This window comes from Micropterus salmoides, unplaced genomic scaffold (assembly GCF_014851395.1).
Source record: "Micropterus salmoides isolate LMB-PRFRI ecotype aquatic unplaced genomic scaffold, ASM1485139v1 Ms_hic_scaffold_10, whole genome shotgun sequence".
Taxonomy (NCBI): domain Eukaryota; kingdom Metazoa; phylum Chordata; class Actinopteri; order Centrarchiformes; family Centrarchidae; genus Micropterus; species Micropterus salmoides.
The window spans coordinates 35,369,120-35,388,893 of NW_024040041.1; the positions used below are offsets into that span (position 1 = coordinate 35,369,120).

A 19,774-nucleotide genomic window follows, 5' to 3' on the forward strand; every position below is an offset into this window, starting at 1 on the left:
TAGCAGTCACTGAGGTAGTCTAACAACTCCACAGTGGCAAAGCCCCGGGGACTGATGAGCTCCGCCCAGAAATGCTAAAAGCTTTAGGTGTGGAGGGGCTGTTTTGGATGACACGTCTCTCTCACATTACGTGGAAGTCGGGTAAAGGCGTGGCAGACTGGGGTGGTGTTTCCCCTGTTCAAAAAGGGGGGCCAGAGAGTATTTGCCAATTACAGGGGTATCACACTTCTCAGCCTCCTTGGTAAATTCAATTCAATTCAATTCAATTTAATTTATATAGCAAAAACCAAATCACAACAACAGTTATCTCACAGCGCTTTTCATAAAGAGCAGGTCTAGACCGTACTCTGTGATGATATTTACAGAAGCCCAACAGTTCCCACCAAGAGCAGCACTAGGAGACAGAGGCAAGGAAAAACTTCCTTTAAGAGGCAGAAACCTCGAGCAGAACCATGACTCAGGGTGGGCGACCATCTGCCTCGACCGGTTGGGGTGAAGGAGAGAGAGGGAGAGAGAGAGAGAGAGCAGGAGAGGAACAGAGAGAAAAAGAGAGGGATGGAAGGAGAGAGAGAGAGGGGAGGGAGGCAGCCTACATAATATACTCACAGAGGTACAGACAATAAAGGTGATGTTGCTATAGACTAAATGAAAAATGGTACAGATATTTATAGTAGTGTTAATGATAACAATCGTAATGTTAATGATTATAATAACAATAATAACAATAGGACTAGTAACAATAGTCGTTGCAGCAGAGGGTGTCGAGCAGGAACACGGGGGGCAGCAGGTGACCCGCAACCACAGATCCAGACTCCACAGCTCCTGAGCCAGAAAACCTGCAGGAAGTGATAGGAGGAGAGAGGAGAGGGACGAAAAAGCACAAGACTACCAGAAAGGGGAGAAGTTGTGTTAGTAACATGCAATAATGGGATGAGGTTGCATACAGAGGGAGAGAAAGTAGAGGAGAGAGGAGCTCAGTGCATCATAGGAAATCCCCCGGCAGTCTAGGCCTATAGCAGCATAACTAAGGGATGGTTCAGGACTCACCTGAGCCAGCCCTAACTATAAGCTTTATCAAAGAGGAAAGTCTTAAACCTACTCTTAAATGTGGAGATGGTGTCTGCCTCCTGAACCCAAACTGGAACCTGGTTCCACAGGAGAGGAGCTTGATAGCTGAACACTCTGGCTCCTAGTCTACTTTTGGAGACTCTAGGAACCACAAGTAACCCTGCATTCTGGGAGCGCAGTGCTCTGGTGGGGTAGTAAGTAAAGTCTACTCCAAGGTGCTAGAAAGGAGGGTTCGGCCGAGTCGAACCTCGGACTTAAGAGGAACAATGTGGTTTTCGTCCTGAAGAACGGACCAGCTCTTTACTCTCACAAGGATCCTGGAGTGGGCTTGGGAGTATGCTCATCCAATCTACATGTGTTTTGTAGATCTGGAGACCGGGTCCCCTGACCGGGTCCCCTGGGAGATACTGTGGGAGGTGCTGCGGGAGTATGGGGTGAGGGAGTCCTTTCTTAGGGCTATCCAATCCCTGTACATCCAAAGCGAGAGCTGTGTCCGAGTACTTGGCAGTAAGTCGGACTCTTTCCAGGTGAGGGTTGGCCTTCGCCAGGGCTGTGCTTTGTCACCAATCCAATTCGTGATATTCATGGACAGGATATCGAGGCGTCATCGTGGTGGGGAGTGGTTGCATCATCGGTCCGTGACCTTCAGCTCTCACTGGATCGGTTCTCAGCAGAGTGTGAAGCGGTTGGGATGATGATTAGCACCTCTAAATGTGAGGCCATGGTTCTCCGCAGGAAACCGGTGGAGTGCCAACTCCAGGTAGGGAATGAGTCCTTACCCCAAGTGAAGGAGTTCAAGTATCTTGTTCACGAGTGAGGGGAGACTGAAGCTGGCAATTGACCTGAGAATCGGAGCAATGGGGGCGGTATTGCACTCGCTTTATCGCACCGTTGTGAAGAAAAGAGAACTGAGCTGTAAGTCAAAGCTGTCGATCTACAAGTCAATTTTCGTTCCTACCCTCATGTCATGGGGCTACCCCATGCCTTCATTTAAGCCAGCAGTAGTATTGATCTTAGCATGCTAAGCTAACCTTAGCTGAGCATTAGCATAGGACGGTTACCCTTAGCATATGGGCTAGCATCAATGGACACATGGCTTGTCATTTCATGTCAGTTATAGGGGGAAGACCTGGAATGGTCCAAGTTTATATTTTTGATATATTTTTACAATAATTCGCTTGCACAACTGCACTTTTCTCGTATCTGGTGAAAAAATAAATTGAAGCACCAGGTGAAGAACTCCATGACCATGTCTCCTCCTTCCACCATAAACATTACACCTCACCTATGGTCACGAAGGCTCGGTCATGACCGAAAGAACGAGATCGCGGGTACAAGCGTCCGAAATTGGTTTCCTCGGGCGGGTGGCTGGTGTATCCCTTAGAGATAGTGTGAGAAGCTCAGCCATCCGTGATGAGCTCAGAGTAGAGCCACTGCTCCTTTGCATCGAAAGGAGTCAGTTAAGGTGGTTTGGGCATCTGGTAAGGATGCCTCCTGGACGCCTCCCTAGGGAGGTGTTCCAGGCACGTCCAACTGGGAGGAGGCCTCAGGGAAGACCCAGGACTAGGTGGAGAGATTTTATCTCCACACTGGCCTGGGAACGCCTCGGGATCCCCCAGTCAGAGCTAGTTAATGTGGCTCGGGAAAGAGAAGTTTGGGATCCCCGGCTGGAGCTGCTGCCCCCGCGACCCGATCCCGGATAAGTGGATGAAGATGAATGGACGGATGGATGGATGAAAAGGTGTACCTATTAAAGTGGCAGTTGAGTGAATGTATGTGTATGAAATCTCTCTGGTCTTTAGAACAGATTTACAGGCACTCGAGAGAAAATGGAAGATCAGACTGTACTGATGACCTTGCTCAGTACCTTCACATCCTCTGAGACTGTGGCAGCTGCCAAATCTGTCTTCTGTCTGACCAAAATCAACTCCTCACCCTCCAACTCCAGGAACTAAAACTAATAAGGTTAAGGACATCAGCTTCTCTTTTACCCTCACAGTCTCCCCCATCAACTCCCGACTCTGTACACCTTACCCGCTTTACCCCCCTCTCCTCTAAATGTCCACAGACTAGTTATGCCACCACCTGCCCCCCTGACCCGATCCCCTCGACCCTTCTCCAAGCAATCTCAAGCAACATCAAGCCATTTCTCACCATCCTCATCAACTTCTCCCTCAATTCAGGACTTATTCCATCCGCCTTCAAGACTGCTAGAGTCAAGCTAGCACTGTGATCACATCAAATGGGTTCTCCTATCACTGTTATGTGGACGACTCTCAACTATTCCTCTCCTTCCCCTCCTCTGATGGGGAAAGACTGCCCTCACATGGATTAACTGGTCACTGTTGAAGACATTGCAGTCTGTCCTTCACAAACCATGAGGAACCTTGGTGTATTACTGGACAATCAACTGTGCTGCACAGCCAACATCACCGCAGTGGCCCAATTCTGCAGAAATCCTCTCTGCAATATGTGTATATGTATGTGTATATATGTTGTCAGGTACGCAGGCTCTGCCCTGAGGGCGACGGGGGTCATATGTGTCGTCCGAGGTATTACGGAAGCTCAGGTCACAGTTGCGATGAGGACATCTCCTTTCCTGTCACAGTGGGGATGGACTTATGTGTCAAACAATCGGGTAGATGGTCAAGGATATGTTTCAGGGTCGAAGGCAGCGTCAGGTGACTGGTGAGCAGGGAGGTCCCCACTCCTGCAGTGGGGCCTGAGCTTCTCGTGCTTGGGAAAGCTCAGCTTGAGTAAACAGGCTGTCCTAGTGTAGGCTGGTGTTACACAGCCTGATACTCTGTAGTTGGGCATAGTGCTTCACCTGTTCCTCAGCTTGCAGCTGGGTTCTGCGTTGGCATAGGAAAACTATTTGTCCAAAAGTATTAAGGATTGAGTGACTGGTCTGGTTTGTTTATAAGCTAAGTTTCAAAGATATTACATACATTTTAATTAAGTTATTAATATTACAATGTATTAATACATATGAATTATTACGGGACAACACCCTGAAATTAGGGACCTAGTGTAAACAATTACGTTTATACGGAGTGACAGTGAATCCTGAGTCCGTACACTGGTCATTATAACCTACTGTTGCTACAATGTTACACATAAATAACCACAAGCAACGACTCCTTAAAATTACAGGATTTATTTAACTTTGACATACATAGATCGAAGATCAACAATTTAAGATAATTTATCCCTGTCATCTATTCCAAGAAAAAAATAAATAAAGCAAACAAACACTTGCACATAACCATCAACAAACAAGTGTGGTTAGGTGTGTGTGTGTGAGAATGGAGGAGGGGAAGAGTGATCTAAATGGTGTTCACATCCCAATCCAAAATGGCAGATACACCTGTTCTCCCCTCACTCAAAATGGCAGCTGGAGTTTTCCTACATAATATAGGAAAATAAGGACAGGAGAGTAAATGAAACTCTGCTGGTGCTACATTTTGTAGAATGTATAGAATTTAACTACCGATCATTGTACAGTAATGCAGGTGACCATAGGTAGAATAAGTAGAAACTGTGAACTAAAGAAATAACATACAGTGTATGTAAATGTAGTTTCAGTACATTAATGGACTATATGAATTTAAGGGTACTTTAACCATGTTTTTTTTAACTGAAACTATAAATGATGCAATCTCATGTACTGTCAAACACTAAAACAGCTGCATGTGGTTAAAACAGCCCTCAGGATGGCTTTCATACTGCAGCACATGGTTTCCATCCAAACTGAGTGCAGCTGCTGGAAGGACGAGGATCAGGGGCGAACTGATGAGTTGGTTCATAGATTCAGCGCCACATCGTACACGAGTCACTCTGAGCCCAGGGGTTACATGAATCATAAGAAATGGTCAATGCTTATTTCATGGGCCCCTATTACAGACTTTTTAAAGGTAATAAGTACTTTACTTGAGGCATGGCCCAGATTATTCTTCATGTTATGCACAGCAGCTCCAGTGAAGCAGTCATTGGCAGTGAAAGTCTTTATTCTCAGGCTCCTCCAACAACGCAGATATGTATTAAAAACAAGCCCATTCATAAAAGAACTTATTATCACATATACTGAAATCTAGTGCAGCAGCAAACAGCTTGTAAACAAGGGTGGTGCAGGACCAGATGCTGCAGTACCAGCAGCAGGGAGAACAGTTTGTGGCTGGGGTGGTCGGGGTCTCTGGTTAGTCTGATGGACTTCTTCCTGGGGTGTAGATGTCCTCCATGGATGCAGCTCTGTCCTGCTGATGTGCTGAGCAGTTTTCTCCTCCCTCTGTAGAGCCTAACCGTCGAGGGCGTAGCAGCTGCCTGACCAGGAGGTGATGCAGCCGATCAGGATGCTCTCAGAGGTGCACCTGTAGAAGGTGCAGAGTATCCTGGAGTCCATGTTGATCCTCCTCAGCCTGCGGAGGAAGAAGAAGAGCTGTTGTCTTTGTGATGGTGTTGGTGAGGTCCAGGTCAGGTCCTCACCTCAGACCTGACCGATGTTTAACCAAACCAACCTCTAAAAGCATCTGTCCAGCTTCCAGTGAACATGTCTGCTGAAGGTGTCATCATAGTGCTGTCCACAGCGCAGGCATACTGAGTCTGCAGATAGTCTTTGTCAAACTTCTGTCCAGCAGACTGATCCCCCAGACAGGCACTCAGATGGAGGGTGGCTTGAAACCTGGAGGACTGCAGCACCAGCGAGGCGGCCAAACAGACGACAGAGAACGGGACGCTTTGTAAAGACGTCCTCTCTGCTGGGAGGATGAACGGGATGACGATGCGGTTTCTCTCAGGTTCACCGTATTTCTTTGTGAGAGACTCGTATCTCTTCCAGACACCGTCCTCTGGGGGTTTGAGAGGACTGACAGTGATGTTGGGAATCATTTGATCTCCAGCTGTCTTCATGGAGTTCCAGTAGTTTGGCAGTTTCACAGGCCGATGCCCTCCATCAGGAATCAGACAGCCGTCCTTTTTGGCACAGATAAAAACTCTGTGCTGCGGCCTGATGCGTCCTGTAGCGACACCATATGATACGTCAGCACTACTGGTGCAGTTCCAGGGAGAATACAGGAGCACGTCTGTGATGGAGGGCAGAGGCAGGAGGCAGCTGGCTGGGATCATGAAGTCTCTGATCGCTCCGTGGGCCACAAAGGTGATGTCTACACTGTTGCTGTGGTTCTTCTTCTCTTCCACGTCGATGCGTTCTTTCAGGAAATTAAACATGTCCACGACATGGGAGAAGGCTCGGGACTCAGAACCGTCTCTCAGCCACTTCAGGACGCTTTGGTTCCTGCAGTTTTCTATTGCAGACTTTAGTAGTTCTTGCCTTTGTTCCATGTTCCTCCAGGTGTTCCCCATAGAGCGTTGAACTCCAAGTAACAGCAGCTTCTTTCTGTAAAACAGAATGGCAACAACTTCAGCTAGATATTTTCAAACAGAGCATCGTCCTGTCTGATCACTTCTCACCGGCCCGGAGGTTTTTGGTTTAATTTAAAATTTTTAGTAAAATCCCTGAACTCTACCAGCTCTGCCTCCACGGTCTGGATTTGGGCCCTTTGACTTCCTGCTACACTTTTAGCAGCTACTGTGATACCCACTGGTTTTCCTCTGACTGTAGATGGTTTCAGAAAGGTCTCTCATTGAACATGGTGACTCCTGGAAAACTCGGAAACCCTGGAAACCCTCAGCCACATGTGTTGAAGGTACGAAAGTTTTTTATTTCAGACTCACCGCAGTTCATGTAGACGTTTTTCCATCTCTCCTGAAGCCTGCATGACTTCTCTCTCTGGTCTGTGATCAGATCAGAGACTGAAAGCAGAAGCTGACTGTTCCTCCGACCTGAAGGTGAAAACAAAACATTTCTTATTAGATTATAGTGTTGCTGGTAAACTGCTCTCTTCGCTGTGAATCTGAACCTTGTTTCTGAGTTGATGCATCTTCTTTGTTGCAGGTTTGGTTTTAGTGAATTTTAGTTTGGACTGAATTAACAGGTTTTGTTGCCCATGCTGCACCTGACCAGAACCACAAAAGCTGCATAAAGGAGCTATTATTTTTGAAATCTGAAACTAGCAGGCCTCTACTAAAGACTCTTTATTATTTATTTATGTATTTAACAGGGACAATGCACAATAAATGTACTGTAGCAGATATAGCTAAAAGCTAATTCCCATCTGCTGTTCCTGGGCAGGTGCCCATAGCGCGCAAGATATTACAGTTTAAAAAACGATTACCAAATCCAAACCTTACATTTCATAAATATATAGATAAATGCCAACCAATTCAAATAAACCAGACATAACAAACTAAAAACAGACTTGAATATACCAAACCTCCCAAAAACGCAATAAATTCCCATATAAAAGAGAATATCAACAAGCCACATTCAGTGTCTCACAGATCAATAACTTCATATCTGATTGTCCTTCAAACATGTTTTCACACTACCATTAAAATGTTTGAAAGTACTGTGTTCTCTGACACTCAGCGGTGAAGAATTCCACATCCCAGCTGCCTTCACTGAGAAGCAGTTTGGTCTAAATATCGTAGACTGAAACAGTCCCCTCTACAGGAAGCTCGTGTTAACCTGGGCCGGGTGTACTCATTGTTACTTCCAATTTGAGAGGTTGTGGTGCTAAGTCATGAATGATCTTATATACTAACCCACCACTGGACATAAACAGGATGTTTTCAGAAGTCATCAGGTCGTGCTTTTGAACTATTTTACCATAATGATGAGAATTAAGTTTTTTTTTATTTATGACTGTCAGTGGTTGTTAATACAGACTCTGAAATGGTGGCATTAATCCTTTAGTGGAAAAGAGTCTGTGTTTCTATTGGCTGAGTCAGCTCTCACAAAAGAGAAAGCACTTATAAGAGAAAGTGAAACTACAGAGTCCACACTGTACGCCGGTAATCCCCTGGGTGTGATCAGATGCTACAGAGCTGACCTACACCCAGAAACAGACTTTTAACATTCTTCCATTTCATTTATTTGACAGGGACAGCGCACAGTTAAAATAACTGCACCAGAGTTAGCAAGCAGCTAATTTGCATCTGTTGACCCCGGTCAGGTAGACAAAACAAAAGCCACAAAACAACCAGTAAACAACTAATACACTACATAAAATAACAAAATACATTATATCCATCAATGCAGAACCGATAAAAACAGTTTGATACAAAATACAGAATACAGAAAATACAATGCACTCAGTAATCATGACCCTGTTGTGCTGAATTTAAGTTTGAGGCTGGCTTTAAACACTGCTGAACTTCCTGAGTTTCTAATGTTGGCGGGTTTGGAATTCCACTCCCCACTACTTTAAGAGAGACGGCAGATTGATCAAATCACTCCTAGTGGATCTAGTTCTCTAGTTCTTTTTTTAGAAAATTGAATGCAATGTAATGTAACAGCACTTTGAGTGGTTGGAACACCAAAAGGAAGCATACGGAGCATTTACAGTACTGATCCTGCCAGAAACTGATAAGTTCTTGATCAAGCGTCCATATGTGACGAGTTGGAACTGTTTCTTTTTCCTGCGAACACTCAGCGTTGGTGTATATCAACCATGACCATCATCATTACTAACCTAAACATGTGGTTATTATTGTTACCATGACGACGACACTGCCTAACCTTTCACCTCTGAGCTAAACTCAGTGAAGAAAACAGGATCCTACATGTTAATGTTAATGTCGTGGTGTCTGCAGGTCCGCTGCATCACAACATGTCAACTGAGCAAACACTGAGGAAGACCAGGAGACGTGGCAGAAAGCTCCAGAAACAAGAGTTCATCAAGACAGAACCTTTCAGTGTAACATGCTGAGGACAGAAAGGCAGAAGAAGACAGGATCTCAGGACATGATGAGTGTCTGATCTTACCTGCTTTGGAGCTTCACAGGTGAGTTTCTGAGAGCAAATACTAACGTCTGATCATCAGCTCTGTTTTTCATATTTGAGAAGGAGGACACAATAGTGCTGATGATCACTCCTGTGTTTCTATTGGCTGGTTCACAGTCAGCTCTTATAAAAGGGCAAGTACTGATAACACCAAGGAGGGAAACTCCGTGTTTAATGTTTGTGTTTGAGAACAGATGATTTACAGTAAATAATGTCACTTTGAAGCAGAAGAAGTTTAACAGAAAGTAAAAGTGTTTGTTTGTAACATGCACTTCCTGTGCTCTTCTTCTTCTGTCTCCTTGCTGAGCTGATGCTGTGTGAAGGCAAAGGGTGGTTACACAATGTGTGAACACACCCTGACCTCTGACCCCCGACAGCTGTTCTGACTCTATAAAACCGTCTCCCACTGTGATGCCATTAGACACCTGGTCGGGATGAAGTCACTGATATTAAAAGCGAAACTTCTAGTGGAACAAGTTGTTATCTGACATTTGCATCTGATCTCTGTCATAAAGTCCCTGTGGGTTCCTGTAAAGCACCTGGCTTATTGTCACTGAGCAGGTGTGTCAGACTGCTGCTCACCTGGACACTCCAACCACCATCACATGATTTAACAAGATCTGATCTCTGTCCAGCCGATATGTATGGAAGTCTGAGGCTGTCCATATTAACATGAAGTCATTTAATTAATCCGAAACTCGTGTGCGACAGAAGAAACATTTGCAAAGTTAAAATGAAAGAAACAGAGTCACAAAGATGAGTGTGAAGCTTTTCTGTCCATTTCAGGTCACTTTTATTACACAAACACTTTAAAGTCGGGACACATTATCACAAAAAAACAAAACAAACATCAGGTTTATTAACTGTGAACAATCCAAACCAGTTCTGAAAACAGGCCAGCTGCAGCGCACATCCACACAATTAAACAGGTCGGCCTACTCAGCGGCGAGCTGACCACGTAATGATATCAGCCCTAAAATAGCAGAACGGCCGCCGCACCAAATCCAAGCTGAAAAAGCACTTGTAAAGTGACTCAGCTATTTGAAAGGTGAAATCTTTGATAATGTCTTCAGTAGTCCAGAACAATCTTATCTGGGAGCTGTGCGGCCCTCTCCTCCTGTTCTTCTCTCTCCTGTCTCTCCTTGAAACTACTTTTATGAGTGAAGCATGACTTCCAGCTTGCACGTGTGATCTGCTAGTCTGCTGGTCAGATTTTGCATTTCACATGATTTCTGGAGTCTTGTCACATGATCAAATAGAAGATTGGGCATTTAATTGCATATTACCCAGCAATCATCACTGCTTATGTAGCTATGTGACACAAATACCAACGAAAAAGACTAAATTCATTCTGTTGATCTGTGGAATCAATTGGTTTTATATTTCACCGTATTCCTTACAGCATACTGCTTGCTACAGATATCTGACATCTGTGATGTCAGACACCACGGCAAAGGGGAAATGCACATATTAGTGTATAAACAGTTATATGTGTATTTGGTGTTTACTGTTGATTGATGAGACTCAATACATTTTTACCATGTAACTAAGTCCAGCTCGGAACTTGGCGGGTCGCTCCCGTCACGGGTGCAGCTGCACTGTCTATACCGATCTCCCTGACCCCAGTACCTTCTGTACACACTACTACCCTCTGTACACAGGACTGCAATACCAATACCCTCTGTACACAGCACTACAGTACCAATACCCTCTGTACACAGACCTGCAGTACCAATACTCTCTGTACACAGACCTGCAGAACCAATACTCTCTGTACACAGCACTACAGTACCAATACCCTCTGTGCACAGACCTGCAGTACCAATACCCTCTGTGCACAGACCTGCAGTACCAATACTCTCTGTACACAGACCTGCAGTACCAATACTCTCTGTACACAGACCTGCAGTACCAATACTCTCTGTACACAGCACTACAGTACCAATACCCTCTGTGCACAGACCTGCAGTACCAATACTCTCTGTACACAGACCTGCAGTACCAATACTCTCTGTACACAGGACTACAGTGCAGTCTATCAGGGGTGGTGATGGCACAATGGATAAGACGCCTGACTGTGACCCATCAACCATTGTGTCCCTAAGCAAGACACTAAACCCCTAGTTGCTCCAGAGGGAGGCAATGACTAAGAATGACCTGAAGCCTAACCTTGACAAGTATGAACTAGGTTGGCTGACATTGCTGGGTGGCTCAAACTTCTGAGTAAGGGTCACTTCTTTCGTCTGCAGGGCTTGCTGTTCAAGGTGTTGTAGTCCTGTCTCGGCTGCCTTGGCTGGGTGCTGAGTTTCACTGCTCATGCCTGGTCGAGGATATGTTTCAGGGTCGAAGGCCGCGTCAGGTAGCTGGTGAGCAGGGAGGTCAGTACTTATTGCCTTGCTGATTCGCCACGTGCTTGATGAGGTAGCGTGGAGTGCTGCATGGAGGGTTTCAGTTCAGTTTCAGTTCCCTCCTGCAGTGGGGCCTGAGCTTCTCATGCTTGAGTGGACAGGCTCTGCCTGATAGCTACTCTGTAGTTGGGCATAAACCTGTTCCTCAGCTTGCAGCTGGATTCTGCGTTGGCAGAGGAAAACTATTTGTCCAAGAGTATTAGGGAAGGAGTCATCCATAACTTTTAAAGTGGCGGTTACTGTACTGTGCCCTGACCGGAAACCGGATTGCATTTCATTTAAAATGTTTGCGAGTGCAAATATGATTTAAGTTGGGCAGCAATATACATACATTCCAGTATTTTTGAAAGACCAGGGAGATTACAAATTGGCCTAAAATTGTTCAAGTCATATCGATCGCCAGCTTTGAATAGGGTTGTAATGTAAGCTTGCTTCCAGATGGCTGGAACCTGCTTAAAACAAATTGACATGTTCAAAATGTGAGTAATAGGCTCAACTATGACCGGTGCAACCACCTTTAACTGAAAGAGATCCTGACCATCAGGTCCAGGCGCCCTTTTGGGGTCGATTGAATTCAGTGACTGCAGAATATCTTGAACTTGTAGGGCTTCAAAAGGGATGGATTGTTAAAATTATCATTATTTGAGGTAAGGTAATAATTTGATTTAGAGGTCTGAATCGCAGAAGTACATTGATTTCTCAAAGTTCTGAAGCATTGCCAGTCTACCTTACTTTTGGTCCTCTTTGGAAGGGACCACTTCTTTGTACAAAGATGTACAAATATATTTAGCTTTGGCTCAGTCACTTTAGATTATGTTAGTGCCTATAAATATCTGGGGGTTTTCTTGATTTTTGATCTATGAGGTTCTCTAGGGGCATGTGTTTCTCCTATACTGAACTATGCTGCAGGGGTGTGGGACTTGAAAGAATCCAAAACGGTGGATACCATACAGAAAAGAGCCATACAATGTTTTCTAGGGGTTCATAAATTTACTCCGATCCCAGCAATTCAAGGAGATATGGGCTGGGTAACAGGATCTGTTCAGAGAAAATGTGAAATAATATGACTGTGGAACCGTCTAATCAGAATGGCAGAGGACAGAGTAAATAAGTAATATATTTAAAATAATTTAAGTTAACTTAAATTATTCCTGTTAACTCACTTAAAAACAAGTTATTGAAATTTGAAGAAAAATGGTTTGAAAATGTTTTATTGAAGACAAAATTAAGGACATACATGCATATCAAACAGAACTGTAGCGCGTAATTGTATGTTACATCTCATTTATGTAGAAGCTAGCTGAGATCTGAGATTTTGCCTCTGGCCATTGAGGTTGGTTGATTAAAAAATATTCCAGAGAAAAACAGATTGTGTGAGGCACGTGACCTTGGTGAAGTGGAAAGTGAATGTCATTTCCTCTTGTATTGTACATATTATGATGATCTAAGAGAATCATTGTTTCTGGTAGCTATGTGAAAAATCCCTGAAATATTTTGGTATGCTGATGATCAAAAATTAGTATGCTTGTTTAACTATGATGAATTTAAGTTTGCACACTTTGTCTCAAAGGCTTGGAAAAGAAGGCAAACTAGTTTGTTTAACTAGATTTAATTTTGTTTTGCGAATGGGTGTATGTGGGTTGTTATCTGCGTAAATGTAAATGCATCTGTGTATGAACACATACATACATGTATTTGAATACATATGTGCTACTACTTCTAACTCTTGTTTCTATTTGGTTAGCATTGTATATGATGTACTCCGGACCTAACTATCTTGTATATTCATTCATCCATGCGGGCACGGCGTAATTATATGCATGACACAATAACAAAGCTTCATTCATTCATATTCATGAAAATACTTACCATCACGTCTAATGATATCTAGTTAGAATCTAAGACTCAAAGACACAAAGTAGTGCAGCAGCAAATAGCTTGTAAATGGTAGTAAAAAAATATATACATACACTATATTGCCAAATGTTTTGGGTCGCCTGCCTTCACGTGCACGTGAAGGTTGTTGACATCCCATTCTTAATCTGTAGGGTTTAATATGGAGTTGGCCCACCCTTTGCAACTACAATGCAGCATTCAGACCAAACGCGAATTTAATCCTCGCAATCCTCTCCTCGCGGGTGTTTTATCGCTGGACAACTGCCAAGTGTTCACACACAAGGCAATAACGCTAATAAACACAGCTCGCGATTACCACCGCTGTATGAACCAAAAGTAAACATTTAGCTGTGATTTAATAGCAATAAACGGATCAAACTGATGACAAAATAACTACAATATGATGCAGATTTGTTAAATATATGAATTCATGCTTTGCCAGGTCTGTCAGCAAGTTAGCAGGACAACAACTTCGAAAATATTTGTTTTCTGAAAGGAGTTTGAATCGATCAGGGCTATGCTATCCTAACGTGGTCACAGTAAAGTACAACGAAAGCTGCAATAAAGTTACAGACACATATTTTCTGAACTCACCAGGTAGTTCAACTTCCTTGCTTTCTTTTCTCCAAGTAATGCTAAGTTTTGTCCGTTTTTTATGTAATTATATGAAGTAGTTGTCCAACAGAGCTCTGCGTGCCAACCGACGCTAACGACAACAGTGGAACTGGAAAAACACGGAAGCTCGCGGCCGAGAAGATCCAGTGAAGTTAAATCAACTTTGTAATCCCAAAAACTAAAGTAAAAAGCTCATTTAATAAAAGCGGTTTACTCCGAGCTCCTCCGGCATAGTTTTGAGACCATAATCCAGTCCGACGACGGGTGTTTATGTGTCCAAAAGCTGCAGCGCTGCTCCCGGCTCTGTCCTCGACATCTCCCCATAGTTTAGCAGCTCTCCATCGACCAGGGGCATTTTACTCCTCCACTCTTTCTGGTCCTCTCCAAACAACACTCCGTAGCTGTCGGTTACATCCGGACAATATCAACGATGATAGGATATCGTGACTTAGCGCCATGCGTCTTTCTCGCTCGAGGTGGAAATTTTCAACACACGCAAAGGCCTTTGCATCGCCGGCAGCACCCCCTCCACACCGGCCGTCAGGAATCCACTGCATCCGACGCTTTGCATTGGTGATGCAAGGCTTGGATGCAGCTGCTCGGCCATGGAAACCCATTCCATTAAGCTCTCTACGCACTGTTCTTGAGCTAACCCGAAGGCCACACGACGTTTTGTGGTCTGTAGCTATCGACTCAGAAAGTTGCTGACTTCTGCACATTGTGCGCCTCAGCATGCACTGACCACGCTCTGTGATTTTATGTGGCCTACCACTTTGTTTGAGTTTCTGTTGTTCCCACTCACTTCCTCTTTGTTATCATACCACTAACAGCTGACTGTGAAATATTTAGTTGTGAGGAAATTTCACTAATGGACTCACACTGGTGTCAACTTATCACGGTACCACGCTTGAATTCACTGAGCTTCTGAGAGCGACCCATTCTTTCACAGATGTTTGGAGAAGCAGTCTGCAGCCTAGGGGCTTGATTTTATACACCTGTGGCCATGGAAGTGATTGGAAGACCTGAATTCAAAGATTCAGAAGGGTGTACTAAATGTACTAACTTTTGGCAATATAGTGTAGACTGTTATACTGCTGTTGTAAATATATATCTTAAGATGTAATCAGGTGCCATCAGTAAGTTTGCCAGTTGAGAAGTTTAAAGTGACATCAGTCATTTAAGGTGCCAGTAAAGTGACAGTAATGAGCTCAACAGTTCAGCGGTCTTATGGTCTGAGGGATGAAGCTTTCCCTGAGAAGTGTGGTAGTGTGGGACCAGATGCTGCGGTACCAGCAACAGGTAGGACACTTTGGTTCGTGGTGGATGGGGTCTCTGGTGATCCTGTTGGCCTTCTTTCTGCACTGCTGAGTGTATATGTCCTCCATGGACAGCAACTCTGTCCTCTTGATGATGCTGAGCAGTTTTCACCACCCTCTGTAGACCCTAACGGTCGAGGGTGTTGCAGCTTCCTTACTAGCGGTTTGGGGACAGGGGCTGGTGGTCTTTTTGAACCACGTGTGGACTACAGACTGGAGCAGTTGAACATTACTTTGGCTGTGACTGATTCATTCTCTGATACAAAATGTCATGTCATGTTCTGAAGATTGTGAACATATTTGTAAACAGGAAGTGAAATCTGAGAACTTAATTGACAGCTGGATGCTAACTGCTAACCCAGTTTTGACAGTGAGGAGGCCTCAGACCTGACCGATGTTTAACCAAACCAGTATCTAAAAGCATCTCTCCAGGTCAAAGTGAACATGTCTGCTGAAGGTGTCATCACAGTGCTGTCCACAGCGCAGGCATACTGAGTCTGCAGATAGTCTTTGTCAAACTTCTGTCCAGCAGACTGATCCCCCAGACAGGCACTCAGATGGAGGGTGGCTTGAAACCTGGAGGACAGCAGCACCAGCGAGGCGGCCAAACAGACGACAGAGAACGGGACGCTTTGTAAAGACGTCCTCTCTGCTGGGAGGATGAACGGGATGACGATGCGGTTTCTCTCAGGTTCACCGTATTTCTTTGTGAGAGACACGTATCTCTTCCAGACACCGTCCTCTGGGGGTTTGAGAGGACTGACAGTGATGTTGGGAATCATTTGATCTCCAGCTGTCTTCATGGAGTTCCAGTAGTTTGGCAGTTTCACAGGCCGATGCTCTCCATCAGGAATCAGACAGCCGTCATCTTTGGCACATTTAAAAACTCTGTGCTGCGGCCTGATGCGTCCTGTAGCGACACCATATGATACGTCAGCACTACTGGTGCAGTTCCAGGGAGAATACAGGAGCACGTCTGTGATGGAGGGCAGAGGCAGGAGGCAGCTGGCTGGGATCATGAAGTCTCCGATCGCTCCGTGGGCCACAAAGGTGATGTCTACACTGTTGCTGTGGTTCTTCTTCTCTTCCACGTCGATGCGTTCTTTCAGGAAATTAAACATGTCCACGAGATGGGAGAAGGCTCCGGACTCTGAACCGTCTCTCAGCCACTGCAGGACTCTTTGGTTCCTGCAGTTTTCTATTGCAGACTTTAGTAGTTCTTCCCTTTGGTCCAAGTTCTGCAAGGTGTTCCAAAGAAAGCGTTTAACTCTGAGTAACAACAGCATTTCTCTGTAAAACAGAATGGCAACAACTTCAAGTTATTTTCAAACTTACTGTCTTTTGTCTAGCACATCTCTCTCTGTCAGAATATGAGTTCAGTTTTAGCTGATAGTGCCGTTTACTCCTGTCAGTGGGCTTTCAGTCAGATGCTCACACAACAGCAGGAAGTTCACCAGCTCAAGTCAGCATTTGAACAGAAACTTTAAGGAATGAATGGATGTTAACTGGTGGATCCATCTATCCATGTTTTGCCATTATCCTCACATTAGCTTCATAAACTGCATCGTTGGAATTCTTGCTGGGACGTACTGAACAAATTTAACGTGACAGAGTAAATAATAGTTGCTTATATCATACTACTGTCGTGGTTTTGGGTTTGAGGGTTATTATATCCCTTTATTTTGTTAAATGCTTCTTCTTGTGTCTTTGTGACTTGTCTCCCCTGTATTTCCTATTTTACTTTGGTATTTTCTCTTATCTTGTTTCGGTTCACATCACTCCCCAATTAAGTTCACCTGGGTGGCATTACCTTGTCCTGGTATATTTAGTCTTGCTGTTCCCCTCTGTCTTTGCTTGTTCCTCAGTGTATTTTCTCTTGTGTTCAAGTTTCCTCGTGTTTTCTTGGACTGTGTCTTTCTTGTGTTTTGGCTGGACTTTGGATTCTGGACTTTTTTTTTTATTCTTGTTTGCTCCCTACGGGATTTGTTTGCCCCTTGGACTGCTTTCCTGAATCTGATCTCTTTTTTAAAGATATGTTATGGGGCATTTTTGCCTTCATTGGATTAGGATTAGATTGGATTAGTGGATAAATGTCAGGAAACAAGTGAAGAAAGAGAGATGGGGGCGACACGCGGCAAAGGACCACAGGTCAGATTCAAACTCGGCCCGCTGCAGGAAGGACTCAGCCTTGTACATGGGCCTTGCTCTACCAGGTGAGATAAAGCGCACCCCAGCCAGTAAGATTTGTTATTTCATTACAATCCCTGAACTCTACCAGCTCTGCCTCCACGGTCTGCATTCGGGACCTTTGACTTGCTGCTACACTTTTAGCAGCTACCGTGATGCCCACTGTTTTTTCCTCTTACGTTGGCCCATATAAACATGGTTTAAAAGGTCTCTCATTGAACATGGTGACACCTGGAAAACCTGGAAACCCTGGAAACCCTCAGCAACATGTGTTGAAGGAAAAAAAGCTTTTCATTTCAGAGACTCACAGCATTTCTCTGAGACTTTTTTCCATTTCTTCTGAAGCCTGCATGATTTCTCTTTCTGGTCTGTGATCAGATCAGAGACAAAAAGTCCACTGTTCCTCCTCCGACCTGAAGGTGAAAACAAAAGATTATAGGGTTGTTAGTAAAATGCACTCTGGAACTCTGAACCTTGGTAAGAGTTGATTCATCTCAAGCTTTCCAGCATATTGGTGGACCAGAGGCAAAGAGTTGGAATTTGTCCTGTAATCAGGCGCCCTGCCCGGACAGGACTGCACTAAAGACTCTTCAGTGGAAAAGATCCTGTGTTTCTATTGGCTGAGTCAGCTCTTAGAAAGAGAAAGTGAAACTACAGTGTCCAAAATGCTCGCTGGTAATCCCCAGGATGTCATCAGGGAAACTGCTACAGAGCTGATCTAATAATTATTATTGTAATACATTTTATTTATAGGCACCTTTCAGAACTCTCAAGGTCACCTCACAAAACACAATAATAAGAAACAACTACAGTGCATCCAGTCAGGCTACATAAGCAAGTGGAAACTATTATTCGTTACGTAAAGTCACTTTATTTGAACAATGTTACTGATACGGTGCCTGATGTTGTTGTAAACCTAACAGAGTACGGCTACAGCTGTGGCTCAGGGGGAGAGCGGGTTGGCTACATATTAGAAGATCGGTGGTTCAATCCCCGGCTCCTCCAGGCTCCATGTCTGAGGGTCCTTGGGCAAGACACTGAACCCCGAATTTCCCCTGATGTCTGATCCATCAGTATATGAATGTTAGTTCTGTCTGAGCACTCAGGCTCAGTGTGTGAACATAAGAGAATGTAGTGTAACAGCACTTTGAGTGGACAGAAGACTAGAAAGGAACCATACGGAGCATTTACAGTCAAAACAGGATCCTACATGTTAATGTTAATCTGGTGGTGTCTGCAGGTCCGCTGCATCACAACATGTCAACTGAGCAAACACTGAGGAAGACCAGGAGACGTGGCAGAAAGCTCCAGAAACAAGAGTTCATCAAGACAGAACCTTTCAGTGTAACATGCTGAGGACAGAAAGGCAGAAGAAGACAGGATCTTACCTGCTTTGGAGCTTCACAGGTGAGTTTCTGAGAGCAAATACTAACGTCTGATCATCAGCTCTGTTTTTCATATTTGAGGAGGCGGACACAATAGTGCTGATGATCACTCCTGTGTTTCTATTGGCTGGTTCACAGTCAGCTCTTATAAAAGGGCAAGTACTGATAACACCAAGGAGGGAAACTCCGTGTTTAATGTTTGTGTTTGAGAACAGATGATTTACAGTAAATAATGTCACTTTGAAGCAGAAGAAGTTTAACAGAAAGTAAAAGTGTTGGTTTCTAAAGGAAGCACAGAGTGTGGAGCCACACTCTGTGCTTCCTTTAGAAGAAGCTCTGACATTAAAACACATCTACAGGATGTTGAACTCCGTCCTGCTCAGGACACAAAGCTCCCAGGTTCTTCGGGAACAAACACAACAAGCTGAACTTTAGCTGCATGTTAGCAGAAGATAAAGAAAGTTGAACGTGGCCGACTGTGGAATCTGCTGCCTCTGAAGAAACGGCTCAGTCTGAACTAAAGAGAGCTCAGTGAAACTGACCTATGAATATTATTATCATTATTACTCCATATAAGGCAGATAAACCCCCCTACAACTTACACACTGCTCCTTAAGTCAGGTTTTTTCAAACCTTTCAGTTGTTACTTACAGCACAACCTCTGACCTTCCACTGACTCGAATTTTTATACACTTGCAATCAAAATTCTTCATGATATATTCAATGACCTCTCCAGTCTCAACATTATCCAGCCCCTTCATGGCGAGCATCTTTAGTACTCAGCAGAGCACCCTGAGCTGATGCTGTGTGAAGGCAAAGGGTGGTCACACAATGTGTGAACACACCCTGACCTCTGACCCCCGACAGCTGTTCTGACTCTATAAAACCGTCACACAGTGATGCCATTAGACACCTGGTCGGGATGAAGTCACTGATATTAAAAGCGAAACTTCTAGTGGAACAAGTTGTTATCTGACGTTTGCATCTGATCTCTGTCAT

General features: G+C 44.3%; 2 protein-coding genes across 2 annotated transcripts; both read right to left on the minus strand.

Annotated features, from left to right (window-relative positions):
- Positions 1-4,226: 4,226 nt before the first annotated feature.
- On the minus strand, positions 4,227-9,052 carry LOC119896610. The gene is made up of 3 exons (XM_038710105.1): positions 8,951-9,052; positions 6,799-6,906; positions 4,227-6,460 (listed from the first exon to the last, which is right to left on the minus strand). The coding sequence occupies exons 2-3, from the start codon at positions 6,840-6,842 to the stop codon at positions 5,569-5,571; spliced, it is 936 nt and encodes a 311-aa protein (XP_038566033.1). The 5' UTR covers positions 6,843-6,906; positions 8,951-9,052; the 3' UTR covers positions 4,227-5,568.
- Positions 9,053-13,807: 4,755 nt separating this feature from the next.
- LOC119896611 lies at positions 13,808-18,880 on the minus strand. The gene is made up of 3 exons (XM_038710106.1): positions 18,779-18,880; positions 17,699-17,803; positions 13,808-16,493 (listed from the first exon to the last, which is right to left on the minus strand). Exons 2-3 carry the CDS (start codon positions 17,740-17,742, stop codon positions 15,602-15,604), a joined length of 936 nt encoding a protein of 311 aa, XP_038566034.1. The 5' UTR covers positions 17,743-17,803; positions 18,779-18,880; the 3' UTR covers positions 13,808-15,601.
- Between the last annotated feature and the right edge of the window lie 894 nt (positions 18,881-19,774).